General features: G+C 48.3%; 1 protein-coding gene across 4 annotated transcripts in view; it reads right to left on the minus strand.

Moving 5' to 3' along the window:
- Nucleotides 1–492: 492 nt before the first annotated feature.
- Nucleotides 493–20385, minus strand: part of LOC137315448 (NACHT, LRR and PYD domains-containing protein 3-like) — a 75714-nt gene continuing 55821 nt past the window's right edge. For 3 of the 4 annotated variants that reach the window (XM_067980125.1, XM_067980126.1, XM_067980127.1), the window contains 10 exons: nt 19345–19438; nt 16752–16909; nt 16264–16435; nt 16093–16158; nt 8215–9952; nt 6568–6654; nt 6238–6408; nt 5474–5644; nt 5166–5333; nt 493–4993 (listed from right to left, as the gene is read on the minus strand). In XM_067980125.1, the coding sequence (XP_067836226.1) occupies nt 4906–4993; nt 5166–5333; nt 5474–5644; nt 6238–6408; nt 6568–6654; nt 8215–9952; nt 16093–16158; nt 16264–16435; nt 16752–16909; nt 19345–19408 (2883 nt within the window). In that variant the 5' untranslated portion in view covers nt 19409–19438 and the 3' untranslated portion in view covers nt 493–4905. Of the gene's footprint in view, nt 4994–5165; nt 5334–5473; nt 5645–6237; nt 6409–6567; nt 6655–8214; nt 9953–16092; nt 16159–16263; nt 16436–16751; nt 16910–17774; nt 17879–19344; nt 19439–20385 lie in introns of those variants that run through there. The other variant, XM_067980128.1, reaches the window with a different exon arrangement.

The following is a 20385-nucleotide window of genomic DNA, read 5'->3' on the forward strand; positions in this document are numbered from 1 at the left end:
AGGTGACATGAGGAAGGATTTTTTTATTATGCAGCGAGTTGTAATGATCTGCAATTCACTGCCTGAAAGGGAGGTGGAAGCAGATTCAATGGTAACTTTCAAAAGGGAATTAGATAATTCCTGGAAAAGGAAAACTGGGTTGGCCACGGGGAAAGATCAGCGTAATGGGACTATCTGGTTAGCTTTTAAAAAGTGCCGACACCGGAAAGATGGGCCGAATGTCTTCCTTTTGTGATGTTTCATTCTGTGATTTTGCGGCAGGCTCACGTTGATCATTTTGGGGCAGTTGCATGGCGGCCATTTTAAGTTACATGTCGGGAGGCCATTTTGTGGGGTCCCAGCTGAGCTCATTTGCTCACAGTCCGTCTCATCATTTTGTGTGAACTGCACATCCAGTCTCCCGAGTAAGACCCCCCCCCCCACAACACACACACACAGAGTTCACTGGACCAAACAGTCACATCTGCAATGCCGCTTGGAGGAGGAGGGATGTAATTTCAATGATCTTTTATTCAATGATTTACGACACTAACACCATTTTTAAAAAAAATAACAAGACCAGGCCTGAGCTGAACTAAGCGGTGGAGTTTTATGAACACAGCACACAGACAACAACTTACATTTATATTGCACCTTTATGGGAGTAAAACATCTGAGGGCGCTTCACAGGAGCGAATCCTATTACACCGAGCAACCCAAGGAGGTCATGGACAAGTGTGAAAAACCTTGGTGAAAGAGGTAGGTTTTAAGGTGCGTCTCAAAGGAAGAGAGGGACATGGAGAGGTTTAGGGAGGGTATTCCAGAGCTGAGGGCCCAGGCAGCTGAAGGCACGGCCATCAATGGTGGAGCAATGGCAGTGGGAGATGTGCCAGAGGCCAGAATTGGAGGAAAGGGGAGGATTTGTCGGGACACTTGTTGCAGAGTCCGAATCCTCACTGGAAGAGACACACACTGTGCATTAGGAAACAAGTTACCTTGGCCCCTCCTGTCTGTACATTGAACAAATGTCCCACTGCAGCGCACACTGAGCCCCACCCTGGGCCCTTCCTGGCTGTTCATTCACCCAGTTTCCCACTGCAGCCGAGACTGAGCCTCAACCTGGTCCCTTCCTGTCTGTACATTGACCCAGTGTCCCACTGCAGCCCAGACTGAGCCCCACCCTGGTCCCTTCCTGTCTGTACATTGACCCAGTGTCCCACTGCAGCCCAGACTGAGCCCCACCCTTGGCCCTTCCTGTCTGTACATTGACCCAGTGTCCCACTGCAGCCCAGACTGAGCTCCACCCTGGGACCTTCCTGTCTGTTCATTCACCCAGTTTCCCACTGCAGCCCAGACTGAGCCTCACCCTGGACACTTCCTGTCTGGACATTGAACAGTGTACCACTGCAGCCCAGACTGAGCCCCACCCTGGGCGTATCCTGTCTGTGCATTGACTCAGTGTCCCACTGCAGCCCAGACTGAGCCCCACCCTGGGCGTATCCTGTCTGTGCATTGACTCAGTGTCCCACTGCAGCCCAGACTGAGCCCCACACTGGGCCCTTCCTGTCTGTACTTAGACCCAGTGTCCCACTGCAGCCCAGACTGAGCCCAACCCAGGGAACTTCCTGTCTGTTCATTTACGCAGTGTCGCACTGTAGCCCAGAGAACGCCACACCCTGGGGCCTTCCTGCCTGCACATTGACCCAATGTCCCACTGCAGCACAGACTGAGCCCCACCCTGGGTCATTCCTGTCTGTACACTAACCCAGTGTCCCACTGCAGCCCTGAGTGAGCCCGACCCTGGGCCCTTCCTGCCTGTACATTGACCGAGTGTCCCACTGCAGCCGAGACCAAGCCCCACCCTGGGACCTTCCTGTCTGTTCATTCACCCAGTTTTCCACTGCAGCCCAGACTGAGCCTCACACTGGACACTTCCTGTCCGTACATTGAACAGTGTCCCACTGCAGCCCAGACTGAGCCCCACACTGAGCCCTTCCTGTCTGTACTTTGAAACAGTGTCCTACAGCAGCCCAGACTGAGCCCCACCCTGGACCATTCCAGTCTGTACATTGACCCAATGTCCCACTGCAGCCCAGAATGAGCCCCACCCTGGTCCCTTTCAGTCTGTACATTGACCCAGTGTCCCACTGCAGCCCAGACTGAGCCCCACCCTGGGCGTCTCCTGTCTGTGCATTGACCCAGTGTCCCACTGCAGCCCAGACTGAGCCCCACCCTGGGTCCTTCCTGTCTGTTCATTCATCCTGTGTCCCACTGCAGCCCAGACTGAGCCCCACCCTGGGCCCTTTCTGTCTGTACATTGACCCAGTGTCCCACTGCAGCCCACACTGAGCCCCACCCTGTGTCCTTCCTGTCTGTTCATTCACCTTGTGTCCCAGTGCAGCCCCGTCCGTGCCCCACACTGAGCCCTTCATGTCTGCACATTGACCCAGTGACCCACTGCAGCCCAGACTGAGCACCACCCTGGGCCCTTCCTCTCTGTACATTGACTCAGTGTCCCACTGCAGCCCAGGCTGAGCCCCACCCTGGGCCCTTCCTGTCTGTACATTGACCCAGTGCCCCACTGCAGCCCAGACTGAGCCCCACCCTGGGCGCTTCCTGTCTCCACATTGACCCAGTTTCAGACTGCAGCCCAGACTGAGCCCCACCTTGGGCCCTTCCTGTCTTTCATTGACCCAGTGTCCCACTACAGCCCAGACCGAGCCCCACCCTGGTCGTCTCCTGTCTGTGCATTGACCCAGTGTCCCACTGCAGCCCAGACTGAGCCCCATCCTGGGTCCTTCCTGTCTGTTCATTCATCCTGTGTCCCACTGCAGCCCAGACTGAGCCCCATCCTGGGCCCTTTCTGTCTGTACATTGACCCAGTGTCCCACTGCAGCCCAGACTGAGCCCCACCCTGTGTCCTTCCTGTCTGTTCATTCACCCTGTGTCCCACTGCAGCCCCGTCCGTGCCCCACACTGAGCCCTTCATGTCTGCACATTGACCCAGTGTCCCACTGCAGCCCAGACTGAGCACCACCCTGGGCCCTTCCTGTCTGTACATTGACCCAGTGTCCCACTGCAGCCCAGACTGAGCCCCACCCTGGGCCCTTCCTGTCTGTACATTGATCCAGTGCCCCACTGCAGCCCAGACTGAGCCCCACCGTGGGCGCTTCCTGTCTCCACATTGACCCAGTTTCCGACTGCAGCCCAGACTGAGACCCACCTTGGGCTCTTCCTGTCTTTCATTGACCAGTGTCCCAATGCAGCCCAGACTGAGCCCCACCCTGGGCCCTTCCTGTCTGTACATTGACCCAGTGTCCCACTGCAGCTCAGACTGAGCCCCATCCTGGGCCCTTCCTGTCTGTACATTGACCCAGTGTCCCACTGCAGCCCAGACTGAGCCCCACCCTGGCCCCTTCCTGTCTGCACATTGACCCAGTGTCCCACTGCAGCCCAGACCCAGCCCCACCCTGGGCCCTTTCTGTCCGTACATTGACCCAGTGTCCCACAGCAGCCCAGACTGAGCACCACCCTGGGCCCTTCCTGTCTGTACATTGACCCAGTGTCCCACTGCAGGCCAGACTGATCTCCACCTTGGGCCCTTCCTGTCTGTACATTGACCCCGTGCCCCACTGCAGCCCAGACTGAGCCCCACCCTGGGGCCTTTCTGTCTGTACATTGACCCAGTGTCACACTGCAGCCCAGACTGAGCCCCACCCTGTGTCCTTCCTGTCTGTTCATTCATCCTGTGTCCCACTGCAGCCCCGACCGTGCCCCACACTGAGCCCTTCCTGTCTGCACATTGACCCAGTGTCCCACTGCAGCCCAGACCCAGCCCCACCCTGGGCCCTTTCTGTCTGTACATTGACCCAGTGTCCCACTGCAGCCCAGACTGAGCACCACCCTGGGCCCTTCCTGACTGTACATTGACCCAGTGTCTCACTGCAGCCCAGACTGAGCCCCACCCTGGGCCCTTCCTGTCTGTACATTGACCCAGTGTCCCACTGCAGCCCAGAATGAGCCCCACCCTGGGCCCTTGCTGTCTGTACATTGACCCAGTGTCTCACTGCAGCCTGGAATGAGCCCCAACCTGGGCCCTTCCTGTCTGTACATTGACCCAGTGTCCCACTGCAGCCCAGATTGAGCCCCACCCTGGGCCCTTCCTGTCTGGACATTGACCCCGTGTCCCACTGCAACCCAGACTGTGCCCCACCCTGGGCCCTTCCTGTCTGTACATTGACCCAGTGTCCCACTGCATCCCAGACTGAGACCCACCCTGGTCCCTTCCTGTCTGTACATTGACCCAGTGTCCCACTGCAGCCCAGACTGAGCCCCACACTGGGCCCTTCCTGTCTGTACATTGACCCAGTGTCCCACTGCAGCCCAGACTGAGCCCCACCCTGGGCCCTTCCTGTCTGTACATTGACCCAGTGTCCCACTGCAGCCCAGACTGAGCCCCACACTGGGCCCTTCCTGTCTGTACATTGACCCAGTGTCCCACTGCAGCCCAGACTGAGCCCCACCCTGGGCCCTTCCTGTCTGTACATTGACCTAGTGCCCCATTGGGGACCATCCAGCCCCGGATTTCCGGCAGAATCAGCGCTGTGGGACCGGGTGACTGAGTCTCGTGACCCTGTCGCTGGGCCTCTGACGTCACAATGGGAGACGACGCTCGCTCAGCTCGAGCTGGAAACCGTTAAAGGGCCGTTTGGATTTCAACCTGGAGCGCGGCCGGTTAAAGGGGAGGGACAGAGAATCGGCCAAAAATATTCATATGATGAGACCAGGAATGGCAATAAATTGAAATGTTCATATCATGAGACCAGTAATGGTAATAAATTGAAATGTTCATATAATGAGACCAGGAATGGTTATAAATTGAAATGTTCATATAATGAGACCAGGAATGGTTATAAATTGAAATATTCACACTTTCACACTCAGTCCGGGTCTGGATTCCCGCAGTGACTCCAGGTGTCTCTTTCCGTTTGGACTGAACTGATTCCCCCACAGCCTGAAATAGATTAAAGATTAAACAGGAAATAAACAGATTGAACAACAGTGTAAATAACAGGGAGACTGGGGTTAATATTTCAATAATAATTACAGACAAATATTACCCATAAAAGGCACTGAAACGCATTGATATTTTAATTATTATATTAAACATTAACACAAACACTCACCCGATCCACTCCAGACTCCTGCAGGTCAGTATGAGGGAGCGGAGAGTGGGGACAGATCGGTCTGTGAAGGAGTTTGATCCCAGGGACAGACCCGTCAGTGACCGGTTTGTACTGAGAGCGGAGACGAGATAATCGGTACAAGAATCTGTGAGACCGACATCATCCAGACTGGGGATCAGAGAGAGAGAAATGACAGGAATCATGGTAAATCCACAGTATTTATTTGTATTACTACTTGTACTGACATTACTGTACCGTGTTCGGCATCCAGTTATTATAAACACAATCTCACACAGTCTGATACTTACCCCAGTTCCTGTATTTTACAGTCTGGCTTCCTCAGAGCCGCAGACAGTAGTTTCACTCCTGAATCTCCTAGTTTATTATAACTCAGGTCCAGAACCGTCAATGACCGGTTTGTAGTGAGAGCGGATGCGAGATCCTTGGTACAATAAACTGTGAGATCGTTATCCCATAACCTGGAGAGAGAGAGAGAGAGAGAAATAGATTACAGCAATCAAAGAAAATTCCCAGTATTTATCTTTTTTTTTTATTCGTTCACGGGATGTGGGCGTCGCTGGCGAGGCCAGCATTTATTGCACATCCCGAATTGCCCCTTGAGAAGGTGGTGGTGAGACGCCTTCTTGAACCGCTGCAGTCCGTGTTGTGACGGTTCTCCCACAGTGCTGTTAGGAAGGGAGTTCCAGGATTTTGACCCAGTGATGATGAAGGAACGGCGATATATTTCCAAGTCGGGATGGTGTGTGACTTGGAGGGGAACGTGCAGGTGGTGTTGTTCCCATGTGCCTGCTGCTCTTGTCCTTCCAGGTGGTCGAGGTCGCGGGTTTGGGAGGTGCTGTCGAAGAAGCCTTGGCGAGTTGCTGCAGTGCATCCTGTGGATGGTACACACTGCAGCCACAGTGCGCCGGTGGTGAAGGGAGTGAATGTTTAGTGCGGTGGATGGGGTGCTGATCAAGCGGGCTGCTTTATCTTGGATGGTGTCGAGCTTCTTGAGTGTTGTTGGAGCTGCACTCATCCAAGCACTGCACTCATCTGTGGTATTATTACTTACTGCAGTTTCTGTAGTTTACAGTCCGGGTTCCTCACAGCCGCAGACAGTAGTTTTACTCCTGAATCTCCCAGTTTATTATTACCCAGGTTCAGAACCGTCAGTGACCGGTTTGGACTGAGAGCGGAGGAGAGATCATCGGTACAAGAACCAGTGAGACCGTTAGCCCATAACCTGGAGATCAGAAAGAGCAAGCCAGAGACAAGTCGAGATAACAGGATTCAGAGTAAATTCCCAGTATTTATTTAAATTATTATTACTATACTGACATTAATATACCGTGATCAGACATCCAGTTATTATAAACACAATCTCACACAGTCTGATACTTACTCCAGTTTCTGTATTTTACAGTCCGGGTTCCTCAGAGCCGCAGACAGTAGTTTCACTCCCGAATCTCCCAGTTCATTTCTCCCCAGACTAAACACAACCAGACAGAGAGTGAGAAACAAACTGAATCCAATCCCCGATCTGACACAATTTCTCTCTGATATTACAGGAAGCACTGAAAAACCTTCAGGAAATTATTAACCAGATTTCCCTGTCACTGACAATGAATCTCACTCTGTCCAACTCCCCATATATTCAGGGACTGTCAGTAAATGTATTTAATAAATAAAGTGCTGTCTGTGTGAAGCCTTCAAATGTCCCTCAGTCCGGTCTCATTCCCTGATGATCAAAATTACCCTCATGGAGGTCAGTGACTTGTCCCGTCATGTTTTGGGAAACTTGTCTCATTTCTGCTGCTTCTTAAATCCCAGATTTTATGTTAATGGGGTGATTTTCCCCAAATTAAATGATAAAGTGGTGATTACCTGTACTTTGTGCAGTATTATATTTATCTGTATAATATCTCGGGGTGAGTTATATTGTGAATCGGTACTAACGGCTGCTGTAAAATCCATCCCCCAGGATTTTATGTGACAAGGAGAGTTTATTCTGTCCTTTTACATGTTTTAAATGTTTCTTTACTGCTCGTTTGTAGGGGAGGGGAGTCTCTCTCTTTATTCCCATTATACTCGCTCCACATTTATTTAAGGTGTTACGGGCCCGACAGTTACTGGGGAATTTTCTGAAGTTCCCTCCCCGAGCGGGACCTCACACACAGGGGGCAGATTATGGGAAATTCCCGGGTTCACTGCCTCTGGTTAACCCAGGAGCCTCCCGCTGTGTGTGAGGCCCCACCGCTGGCCGGTGTGTGTCTGTACTCGTGGGCTAATACCCCACAACCCGTTAGATTTCAACCTTTTTAACCGGCAGATTTTAGTTCCCAAATCCCACTGAAGTGTCGGCCTGGATTAGTGAGCGAGGGGCCTGAATCCACGACCTTCTGACTCAGAGGCATGAGTGCTGCCATCTGGGTGAAGAGATGGTGGATGTATTGGAGAGTGCAAAGGGCTGGGTCATTGATGAGTTATGATAACGGACCGACATCCTGTGGGGAAAGCTCAGCTCGCCCACTGGCGGTTGACTGCCCGAAAGCTGTGTTTTGCTCTTTGTTAATGAATGTTTGGTGTTTCTGCTTCCATCTCCTAAACACGTTGACAGTCCGGTGACTGTCACTTGCCCCCACACCTCGGTAAGAGGGTGGGATACTCCGTCACACAGACTGCTGCAGTTAGTGTCGGTCTACGTGTAAGTCACAGTGAGAAGGAGCCTCTTCAATGGACGTATCTCAGGCAGTGAGAAAAACAGCAATAAATATCGTTTATTGCAATTAAATTATCAGACTCTTTCAGTGACCTGTATTTACTGATCCGATAAAGACTCAAAAATCCCTACTTGTTCACAAGATTCCATTTTAGATTCTCCAGTCCTTCGGGAATTATTAATCGATCATCTTATCATTTGTCATATTTGTGTTGAATCTGCTTCTCTCTGGTTTAACTGAACTGTTTGTTTCCCTTCATTACGGAGCAACAATACAATCCGTGACTGTTCCACAATTGGCCTAACAGTTAGAGACAAATAAATAGTTACCTCAACTCCCGGCATTTGTGCAGTGCGGGTCCCAGCCGCTGGAGTCCTTCACACCGAATCGAACCGTATTCTAGATTGAGGTGTTTTATTGTATCACAGAGTCCAATAACACGAGACAGCACCGCACAGTCAATCGGGGTCAGTCGTAATCCATTAAATCTGAGTGTTTCCACAGATCCCACTGTGACCCGAACCAGTGTTTGATTCTGAGACTCAAACAGGTAGTGGAATGTGTTCAGGAGGTCCCTTTGACCAGTTTCACTCTCTGTGTTTCCAATCTCTCCTTCAACCTTCTCCTTCACCCAGTCAATCACTCCGCAGATTGTTCGATGAAGAAATGGACCCAGAAACTCCTCCAGGGGCCGAGCTGACTGTGAGGAGGAGAGACCAACAACAAAACGGAGAAATATCTCAAATCTCCCATCTTCCTTGCTGTGGGCTTCACTGAGGAGTTTCCGGATGTCACCAGGATCTGGAGTCAGGAATTGTGCGAGTGCGGCTACAAACTCTTGGATGGTGAGGTGCGGGAATGTGTAAACCACACTCTGGGCAGAATCATCTCTCTCCAAAAGTTCCATCATGAACCCAGACAGGAACTGGGAAGGTTGCAGATTGTACTTGATCAAATCTCCATTTCTAAACACAATCTTCTTCTCGGAGACTCCAGTGAAGGCCATCTCACCGATCTTCAGTAACACATCACGGGGGGATTCAATCTCTCGGCCATGGTTTTTCAGAATGTTGTAAATATAGTAGGAATATAGTTGGGTGATGGTCCTGGGAACTCGCTGCTGTTTCCTGTCTCTTTGTGTGAAGAAGGGACCCAGTGACAGACCGAGGATCCAGCAGTAGGAAGGGTTGTAACACATGGTGTACAGGATCTCGTTCTCCTCCACATGTTTGAAAACAGCTGCTGCCACCGCCTGATCTTCAAAAAACTTGTTGAAATATTCCTTCCGTTCTTCACCAACAAATCCCAGGATTTCAGCCCAGACACTGATCTCAGCCTTTTCCAATAAATGTAATGCAGTGGGGCGGCTGGTCATCAGCACTGAACATCCTGGGAGCAGCTTGTGCTGTATTAAACTGTACACAATGTCAGACACTTCGCACCAGTCTTCAGGATCTGTGCAGATGTACTGAGGTTCTGTATTTCTCCGATTGTCAGCAAAATCGATACTGTCCTTGAATTCATCTAAACCATCGAATATAAACAGTAATCCCTCTGGGTTCTTCCAGAGCTCTCCCAGAATATTCCCAAAGTAAGGATACAGATCCAGTATCAGATTCCTCAGGTTTATTCTACAGCTAATAGAGTTCAAATCCCGGAATTTAAAACTGAAAACAAATTGAAAGTGTGGGTATATTTGCCCAGTGGCCCAGTCATAAACAATCTTTTGTACCATTGTTGTTTTTCCAATCCCCGCGACTCCGCTCACTGCTGCTGAACTCCCAGATTTGAATTTTCTCTTGGAAAAACTGCTCTGGAACAGTTGATCAGTTCGGATTTTTTCCAGTTCTCTCCGGAGATGTTTCTCTCTCCACTCTTCATGATCTCGGCCTCTTGCCAGCAGTTCGTGTTCTACAAGTGTCCGATCTCGAACAGTAGAAATGACCGTTAGCTTAGTGTATCGAGTGACCAGCTGGAAAATCTTAACCTTCTCCTTTATTAGGATCGTGTTCACTCTCAGTGTTTCAGTTTGGACCCGGAGTGTTTCCTTGTGTTTCTGTTGAACATCTTCAATTCGAACAGACAGAAAGTGGTTCTCAATGTTAGTTCTATTAGCATAAAACCAAATTCTCAATATTACTTTACTCTTCAGTAAAATGTTGCGAGATTGAATTCACAGCTTCAATAGAGGTGCGAGCAGGAAATTAAACTCAGTTACTGAAAACCTCGCTTGAAAGTGAACAATGGCTGTGAAAAGTTTCAAATCCTCACTTGATTCTAATATTTACTGATCATGGAGATTTCTGTGAAAGTGATATTTTCCCTCTGATGGTTAATATTATCAGCCCTGGCCTGAACCATGTACATCTCATTAAAATCCAAATGTGATTCTGGTTATACGAAACTGGATTAACCTATAAAACCATCAGAGGTGCTAACCTTCTGCGGAAATGGGAAATATGTTATTGTGTGCATTGGGAGAGGGACATACTGTGAGTTGACAGAAGTCCCACTGTTATTGTATCAGATCTCGGGCAGGTTATCCGGGATATTGTGGGCACTGGGAGAAGGACAGACTGTGAATGGACAGAAGTTCCACTGTTATTGTATCAGATCTCGGGCAGGTTATCTGGGATATTGTGGGCACTGGGAGAGGGACAGACTGTGAATGGACCGAAGTTCCACTGTTATTGTATCAGACCTCGGGCAGGTTACCTTGGGTGTTGTGTGCACTGGGAGAGCGAAAGATTGAATAGACAGGAGTTAAGTTGCTTTTGTTTTCGGACTCGGTGGGGTTATCTGGGATATTACGTGCATTTCTATCGTCACCTGATCACAGGTAAAGTTTACTGCCATTCTGAAGTTACAGAGGGGAATCAGAAAGATGAATTAAGGTATTGGAGTTTGGGTTGTGGGAAGGCTGACGGGGTTTGATGTATTTTGTTTGGGCAAGAAACTTCGGAATTGAAATGTTTTAATGGAATTCCCAACATTAGTAAGGACATAAGAACATAAGAAATAGAAGGAGGAGTAGGCCATACGGTCCCTCGAGCCTGCTCCGCCAGTCAATCAGATCATGACTGATCTACCTCAAATCCACTTTCCCGCTCAATTCCCTTATCCACTGATTCCCTTAGTGTCTAAAAATCTATCGATCTCAGTCTTGAATACACTGAATGGAAACAGGAAACAGGCTCACAAACAACAAAATAATTAATAACGGAGAAGGGAAGTCAGGGTAATTTTCTCACACAAAGGGCCAGAGAAACTTGGGAAGGACACTAAAAGGGCAGTGTAAGTGGGGTCAAGACATAATTGAACGTGTTTCTGTGGATACACTGAGAGGAGGGGTAGTTGGTGTCATCTCTCTTAGGGACAGGCTTATTTGGGCCAAATGGCCTTTTCCTGTCTCTAATCATTCTCCTGTTACATTGTGTTTCAGAAATTGTCAACAATTTTTCAGCAGTTTTACAACTACATTGAATGTGTTTTTCGAACAGTCCTTTCATATCACCGATTAGAATTAGAATTACTGCCCACATCACTCAGTGTGATGGTGGAGCAGAAAACATTCACAGTTCATTTCAACTGTTCTCCAAATAATTATACTCCGTTATTTCATTTTGGTCTGAATTTCGTATAATGCAGGTTTGGGAAATTACAAATCTGTTTCCATTAGTCATTCCATTGGGTCTAAAAAGACCCCTGAGTTAAAGGACCATTCTTTGAGCAGAAGAAGGTTCTCTCTTTCACTGCCATGAGGAAGTTAACCCATAACTTCCGAATTACCCTGATAATTGTCTTTCCCTCCACGGATTAATGATCCATTGTGTTAACATCTTCTGAGATGAGATCGAACAATTTGCTATCTCATTCTGTGCTGTGAAATGATAATATTTTAAAATTTCGCATTTCTCCACCTCTTTCCCTCTAGTTGATGCTGGGCAGATTTCTGCGGGGGGGGGGGGGGGGGATGGGGCTGGCGCCTGCTAACACTTAACATCTGGCTCAAGGCACTGCTCATTAAATTTGAGGCCAGAGCATCTGTGCGGTGCATAGGCGTAGTGTGTGGGATTCACAATGCAAAAGGTTCCTGCCAGGTAAGTATGGGGATTCGCAGTGTATCAGGATCCTTCCAGACGTGTATGGGGATTCACAGAGTATCCGGAACCTGTCAGGTGTGCATGGGGATTCACAGTGCATCAGGATCATACCAGGTGTGTATGAGGATTCACAGTGTATCAGGATCATACCTGGTGTGTATGGGGATTCACAGTGTATCAGGATCCTGCCAGGTGTGTATGGGGATTCACAGAGTATCCGGAACCTGTCAGGTGTGTATGGGGATTCACAGTGCATCAGGATCATAACAGGTGTGTATGAGGATTCACAGTCTATCAGGATCATACATGGTGTGTATGGGGATTCACAGTGCATCAGGACCCTGTCAGGTGTGTATGGGGATTCACAGTGTATCAGGATCCTGCCAGGTGTGTGGGGGGCTTGACAGTGTATCAGGATCCTGCCAGGTGTGTATGGGGATTCACAGTGTATCAGGACCCTGTCAGGTGTGTGTGGGGATTCACAGTGTACCAGGATCCTGCCAGGTGTGTCTGGGGATTCACAGTGTATCAGGATCCTGCCAGGTGTGTATGGGGATTCACAGTGTATCAGGATCCTGCCAGGTGTGTATGGGGATTCACAGTGTATCAGGATTCTGCCAGTTGTGTATGGGGATTCACAGTGTATCAGGTTCCTGCCAGGTGTGTATGGGGATTCACAGTGTATCAGGATCCTGCCAGGTGTGTATGGGGATTCACAGTGCATCAGGATCCTGCCAGGTGTGTATGGGGATTCACAGTGTATCAGGATCCTGCCAGGTGTGTGGGGGGCTTGACAGTGTATCAGGATCCTGCCAGGTGTGTATGGGGATTCACAGTGTATCAGGACCCTGTCAGGTGTGTGTGGGGATTCACAGTGTACCAGGATCCTGTCAGCTGTGTATGGGGATTGACAGTGTATCCGGATCCTGTCAGGTGTGTATGGGGATTCACAGTGTATCAGGATCATACCTGGTGTGTATGGGGATTCACAGTGTATCAGGATCATACCTGGTGTGTATAGGGATTCACAGTGAATCATGATCCTGCCAGTTGTGTATGGGGATTCACAGTGTATCAGGACGCTGTCAGGTGTGTATGGGGATTCACAGTGTATCAGGACCCTGTCAGCTCTGTCTGGGGATTGACAGTGTATCCGCATCCTGCCAGGTATGTCTGGGGATTCAGAGTGTATCAGGACCCTATCAGGTGTGTATGGGGATTCACAGTGTATCAGGACCCTGTCAGCTCTGTCTGGGGATTGACAGTGTATCCGCATCCTGCCAGGTATGTCTGGGGATTCACAGTGTATCAGGATCCTGCCAGGTGTGTATGGGGATTCACAGTGTATCAGGATTCTGCCAGGTGTGTATGGGGATTCACAGTGTATCAGGTTCCTGCCAGTTGTGTATGGGGATTCACAGTGTATCAGGATCCTGCCAGGTGTGTCTGGGGATTCACAGTGTATCAGGATTCTGCCAGGTGTGTATGGGGATTCACAGTGTATCAGGATCCTGCCAGGTGTGTATGGGGATTGACAGTGTATCAGGATCCTGCCAGGTGTGTATGGGGATTCACAGTGTATCAGGATCCTGCCAGGTGTGTATGGGGATTCAGAGTGTATCAGGATTCTGCCAGGTGTGTATGGGGATTCACAGTGTATCAGGATCCTGCCAGGTGTGTATGGGGATTCACAGTGTATCAGGATCCTGCCAGGTGTGTATGTGGATTCACAGTGTATCAGGATCCTGCCAGGTGTGCATGGGGATTCACAGTGTATCAGGATCCTGTCAGGTGTGTATGGGGATTCACAGTGTATCAGGATCCTGCCAGGTGTGCATGGGGAGTCACAGTGTACCAGGATCCTGCCAGGTGTGTATGGGGATTCACAGTGTATCAGGATCCTGCCATGTGTGTATGTGGATTCAAAGTATATCAGGATCCTGCCAGGTTTGTGTGGGGATTCACAGTGTACCAGGATCCTGCCAGGTGTGCATCGGGATTGACAGTGTATCAGGATCCTGCCAGGTGTGTATGGGGATTCACAGTGTATCAGGATCCTGCCAGTTGTGTGTGGGGATTCACAGTGTATCAGGATCCTGCCAGGTGTGTGTGGGGATTCACAGTGTATCAGGATCCTGCAAGGTGTGTCTGGGGATTCACAGTGTATCAGGATCCTGCCAGGTGTGTATGGGGATTCACAGTGTATCAAGATCCTGTCAGGTGTTTATGGGGATTCACAGTGTATCAGGATCCTGCCAGGTGTGTATGTGGATTCACAGTATATCAGGATCCTGCCAGGTGTGTGTGGGGATTCATAGTGTACCAGGATCATGCCAGGTGTGCATGGGGATTCACAGTGTATCAGGATCCTGCCAGGTGTGTATGGGGATTGACAGTGTATCAGGATCCTGCCAGGTGTGTATGGGGATCCACACTGTACCGGGATCCTGCCAGGTGTGCATGGGGATTCACAGTGTATCAGGATCCTGCCAGGTGTCTGGGGGGATTCACAGTGTACCAGGATCCTGCCAGGTCTGCAAGGGGATTCACAGTGTACCAGGATCCTGCCAGGTGTGTTTGGGGATTCACAGTGTATCAGGATCCTGCCAGGTGTGTACGGGGATTCACAGTGTATCTGGATCCTGCCAGATGTGTACGGGGATTCACAGTGTATCTGGATCCTGCCAGGTGTGTATGGGGATTCACAGTGTATCAGGAAACTGCCAGGTGTGTATGGGGATTCACAGTGTATCAGGATCATACCAGGTGTGTATGAGGATTCACAGTCTATCAGGATCATACCTGGTGTGTATGGGGATTCACAGTGCATCAGGACCCTGTCAGGTGTGTATGGGGATTCACAGTGTATCAGGATCCTGCCAGGTGTGTGTGGGGCTTGACAGTGTATCAGGATCCTGCCAGGTGTGTATGGGGATTCACAGTGTATCAGGACCCTGTCAGGTGTGTGTGGGGCTTCACAGTGTATCAGGATCCGGCCAGGTGTGTATGGGGATTCACAGTGTATCAGGAACCTGTCAGGTGTGTGTGGGGATTCACAGTGTACCAGGATCCTGTCAGCTGTGTATGGGGATTGACAGTGTATCTGGATCCTGTCAGGTGTGTATGGGGATTCACAGTGTATCAGGATCATACCTGGTGTGTATGGGGATTCACAGTGTATCAGGATCATACCTGATGTGTATGAGGATTCAGAGTGAATCATGATCCTGCCAGGTGTGCATGGGGATTGACAGTGTATCCGGATCCTGTCAGGTGTGTATGGGGATTCACAATGTATCAGGATCTTACCTGGTGTGTATGGCGATTCACAGTGAATCATGATCCTGCCAGGTGTGTATGGGGATTCACAGTGTATCTGGACCCTGTCAGGTGTGTATGGGGATTCACAGTGTATCAGGACCCTGCCAGGTCTGTCTCGGGATTCACAGTGTATCAGGATCCTGCCAGGTGCGTATGGGGATTGACAGTGTATCAGGATCCTGCCAGGTGTGTATGGGGATTCACAGTGTATCAGGATCCTGCCAGGTGTGTGTGGGGATTCACAGTGTATCAGGATCCTGCCAGGTGTGTATGGGGATTCACAGTCTATCAGGATCCTGCCAGGTGTGTATGGGGATTCACAGTGTATCAGGATCCTGCCAGGTGTGTATGGGGATTCACAGTGTATCAGGATCCTGCCAGGTGTGTCTGTGGATTCACAGTGTATCAGGATCCTGCCAGGTGTGTATGTGGATTCACAGTGTATCAGGATCCTGCCAGGTGTGCATGGGGATTCACAGTGTACCAGGTTCCTGCCAGGTGTGTATGGGGATTTCACAAGTGACAAAGATCAGCAGCTGAATTAAGTGAAATAATGCAACCTCCACATATTTATGGATAATTCAGAAATCTTATGATCTGTAATTTGAATCTACACAGAATAGTTGAGTATTGATGACAAATCTAAACGAGGTTAATTTCTGTTCCCCAGCCCTTGAAGTTCTGATTCCCAGATTGTGACAATCTCCAATAAATGACTGCAGTCAAACATTCTGATTCTCAGAAGTGAAATAAAGGGTTTGAAATCCCCATTTCATCACTTACCTTTCAGGTGACTGGGTATTTCAGATAAACCTCGTCCGATGTTCATAGAATCAAATGGATCAGGACCTGTTTAAATCAATGAGCTTTCATGAAATCAGATCTGTGTAATATTATAGTAAATTCTACAGTGTTTCAATCTGAAATTGAATTCAGTGTGTCATTTTACCGTACCAAGTTCCTGCATCTGTTTCAGTATTTTGTCCAACTTTGGTATCACAAGGTGCATTTTCACAAAGGATTCCCACATCACCCTTCGGGCCCGAGAGCCTTTCTCCATCACCAGATTTAGGAGAAGTTTGGAACTGTCCGCCCTGTTTCCCTTCTCCACGAGATCAACGACTTTCTGTCAAGAATAATAATGAATATATTGGTCTCTCCTTTTCCCAGTCCCACAAAAACTGTTTCCATTTTGTTTTTAGACAACACAAGAGTTATACCCGAACCGTTCCCCTGCCCTTTATACAGATACTGAACGATCCACTGGGGATTTTCACCTCTTCGTATCATTGTTTCAGATTCACTGTATTTTCAGTTTGATCCATTTCTTTCCTATTTGACTTGTTTCTATTCTGTCACATTCTATGATTCTCAGATCTGATATCCTGTTAGTTCTGTGATGTTTAAATAATCCAAACTCATTCTGTGTCCCTCCCACTTACCCGATGTTCCTGTCCACTGAAATGCCTCGCGTATGTTAACAACGAGCTGACTCCGTCCACCACTTCTTCAATAGCCTGTTCTAGTCTGTCCCGGTAGAATTTCGTCAACTGGAACAGCTGGTAATTGTCGCACTTTGTCAGGAACTCAGTGATTGGATCTGTGAACAAAAATGGACAAAACTAAACACATTATTGTCTTTCCATCCGGGCGGCTACATTTCCTCATATACCAAACGGATGAAGCCGCCTTGTGAGCCACATTATCAAACACCTTCTGAAAACCCATGTACATCGCCTGTGCTGCATCCCATCCATCTATATGGTCACCTCTCAACAAAGCTGTATTAAATTTGTCAAATACGGCTTGTCTGCAGCGAATCAGTTCCTGCCGCCCCCCCCCCCCCCCCCTGATCTTCCCCTGTATCTCTAAATGTTCACTAATTTTACCTGGAATTACAGATTCGAGGAGTTTGCCCACTACTGACAGAGACTAATTGGTCTCCAGTTACCGTTGAGCCTCTCTCCTTATTTTACCAGACATATTACTTGGGCTCCTTCAGTCTACCTGGATATTTTTGATAACAATCGAGGATTGAGAAATTGTGGTCAGGGTCCCTCCTATCTCCTCTCTAACTTCCTTTAACAGCCTCTGGTGTGTTATCTCTGGGCCCAGTGATTTATCCACCTCAGCGAAGTTTCTCAGATCCAAATCCTTCTCTAATTATGGGCCCACATCCTCTTCTAGTGCACCAACACTTCCACTTCCACCATCATTTTTAGAAATTAAAGGAAATATTTTGTATCTCCCCAAACCTTCATCCACAACTAGTTTCCCCCAGTTCCCCTCTATCTCACCTCCACTGATTGCTGGCCTGCAAAACCCACCGAGAATTGTGCTATTTCCCTTCCTATTACTTAACTGTGTACATATGGATTCTATCTTAACACAGCTCCCTGGAACAGCCTTATGTTCTACACCTCTCCATCCCTCTGTCCTCCTTTAAGACTCTTCTTAAAACCTACCTCTTTGTCCAAGCTTTTTGTCTCCTGTCCTCATATCTCCTTATTAGATTCAGTGACAAATTGTGTTTGATAATCGCTCCCGTCACACACCCTGGGTCGTTTTACTACATTAAATTTGCAACATAAACACAATTTGTTATTGTTCCAGCTCTGTCATAGAACCTTTATTAATACTGAAGACCAGGGGTATTTTTCTCTCCCCTCAAAATGTTATAACCAGGAGCATTTCGCTCTGAGCCTTGTGTGAACTCTGGCCCTGTCTTACAGATACTAGATCACATCTGTCATGTTTCTGATTTTCCGAATGTGTTTGGAATGATTTGTTTATTCACAGACATAACACACAATCCTAACTCCGATTTTTTGTAATGTTGACCCATTTTCGTTTCTTGTTTTTTTTAATACCAAGTGACTTTCTCCCTCAATATTTCAAAACCACCTTCCTTTTTACCTGCTAATAACTTTTCACTGTTTCATAAATCTTCGTTCCTGCTCCAGGTTTCATTAATTCCACTCTCTTGTCTCAGATCCGGAGTTTCCCCATCCTCCAGTCATATCAGCTGAAACCCTCCCACTGCTCCATTCACCCAGTCTGTAAAACCATTGTTGGTCGGTTCAGACCGTGACCGTCCCTTCCCTTCCCTTCTCGCTGAACTCACGCCAGTCCCCAAGACCGTGAACCTTTCCCTCCTGCTCCATTCACCCAGTCTGTAAAACCATTGTTGGTCAGTTCAGACCGTGACCGTCCCTTCCCTTCTCCCTGAACTCGCTCCAGTCCCCAAGACCGTGAACCCTTCCCTCCTGCTCCATTCACCCAGTCTGTAAAACTATTGTTGGTCGGTTCAGACCGTGACTGTCCCTTCCCTTCTCCCTGAACTCACTCTTGTCCCGAAGACCGTGTACTCTTCCCTCCTGCTACAGCCCTGCAGCCACACATTTGCCTACCTCCTTAAGCAGCCCAGTGCAAACCAATTCGGAGATCACCAGCGAGAGGCCTTGTTTTTAGTTTAGACCCTGAGCCTTAATATTCCCACCATAAATGTATTTCTCTCCGTGTTATTGATTCCGACCATAACTATTCACTGCTCTCGTTTCCATCCCAGAGATGGTCCCACCTGTTCCAGGATGTTCTTCCCTCTGACACCAGGGAGGCAACTTACCATTCGGGACCTGCTCAGTGCTACAGAAGAGTCTGTGTATTCCCTGACTATGGAATATCCCACCACTATCATTCCACCATTCCTGTGACCCACCTGCCTCTCACCCCCTGCCCCACGCGGGGTGTCCCCCTGCTGCCCGATCTCACACTGTTACTCAGGAAGACCATCCTCTGAGTCACTGTCTCTAACCACCTTACAGTCCCCAACACCAGGTATCTATTGGACAGTTCCAATACTCAGGAGATCCCTCCACCTGTGACTGCACTGTCCCTCGAGATGGTAACTCACTTCCCCCTATCTTCACAGTATCTGCGCAGTTACCTCTTCCAGTGTGAGCTGCAGGTTCTTGCTCGTGATCTGGACCCTTTGTCAGGACAGAAATTCAATTTTGAAGAATTTGCTGAACCTACCTGTGTCCATTCTCATTCTTGTTGAAGATGTTGGCTTTTCTCCCCTGTTTGAAACTTCAGCCATGGTGGTGACAAATTCCCAGATTCTGATGCTCTGTAATAAATATAATATTAATAGGAGAGTTAGACAGAAATATTAAAATGAGCAGGAGAGCGTTCCCTTGTTAAACATGTTACAAAGCCCCTCTTCCCCCATCAGTGCAACAGCTGTTATCTCTAATATCGAGCATTTCCTGAGTGTTATGATCAACACTCCACATCTGGTGTGACACAGACAGCTGCCCCGTGAAATCCAGTAAGTCCCGCTGATCTCCACAACCCAGTTACTGTCGGCCGAGACTCTGCACTGGGAGGGCCCATTTGTAAGCTTCACTCGCACATTGCAGATCAAAAACAGCTTTATTCCTCAGGTAGTTAATATTCTGGAAGGAAATATGGAGCAGGGTGATCATTGGTGAATTAAATGACCCTTCACTCGGTTTAACACAGTCTGGTGATATTGTATTATTTTATTCACATAAGTATTTGGTATTTTTGATTTGTTGAGTTTTGATTTTAAATCCTGTTACTTTATGAATATGATATCTATCCACATATACAATATATAGCAGAGTGTGATTCCTCTGGTCTGTATGGGCAGTGACAGTGTGCGTGTGTTCATGGAGATGTGTCCTAGTTGGTGCTTCTGTTAGAAAATATTCATCACATTCCTCATGGTGTCAGCAGCTGATTAATGAGCACAGTAGGAGGTGAGAAGATTTACCACTGTTCTAATATTAACACTAGTGAGCACTGTCGGAGGTAAGATTTATCACTGTTCAATTATTAACTGTAATGAGCACTTTAGGAGGTAAGGAGATTTACCACTGTTCTAACATTAACAGTAATGAGCACTTTAGGAGGTGAGGAGATTTACCACTGTTCTAATATTAACACTAATGAGCACTGTAGGAGTTTAGGAGATTTACCACTGTTCTAATATTAACACTAATGAGCACTGTAGGAGGTGAGGAGATTTACCACTGTTCTAATATTAACACT

This window comes from Heptranchias perlo, unplaced genomic scaffold (genome assembly GCF_035084215.1).
Source record: "Heptranchias perlo isolate sHepPer1 unplaced genomic scaffold, sHepPer1.hap1 HAP1_SCAFFOLD_55, whole genome shotgun sequence".
NCBI lineage: Eukaryota > Metazoa > Chordata > Chondrichthyes > Hexanchiformes > Hexanchidae > Heptranchias > Heptranchias perlo.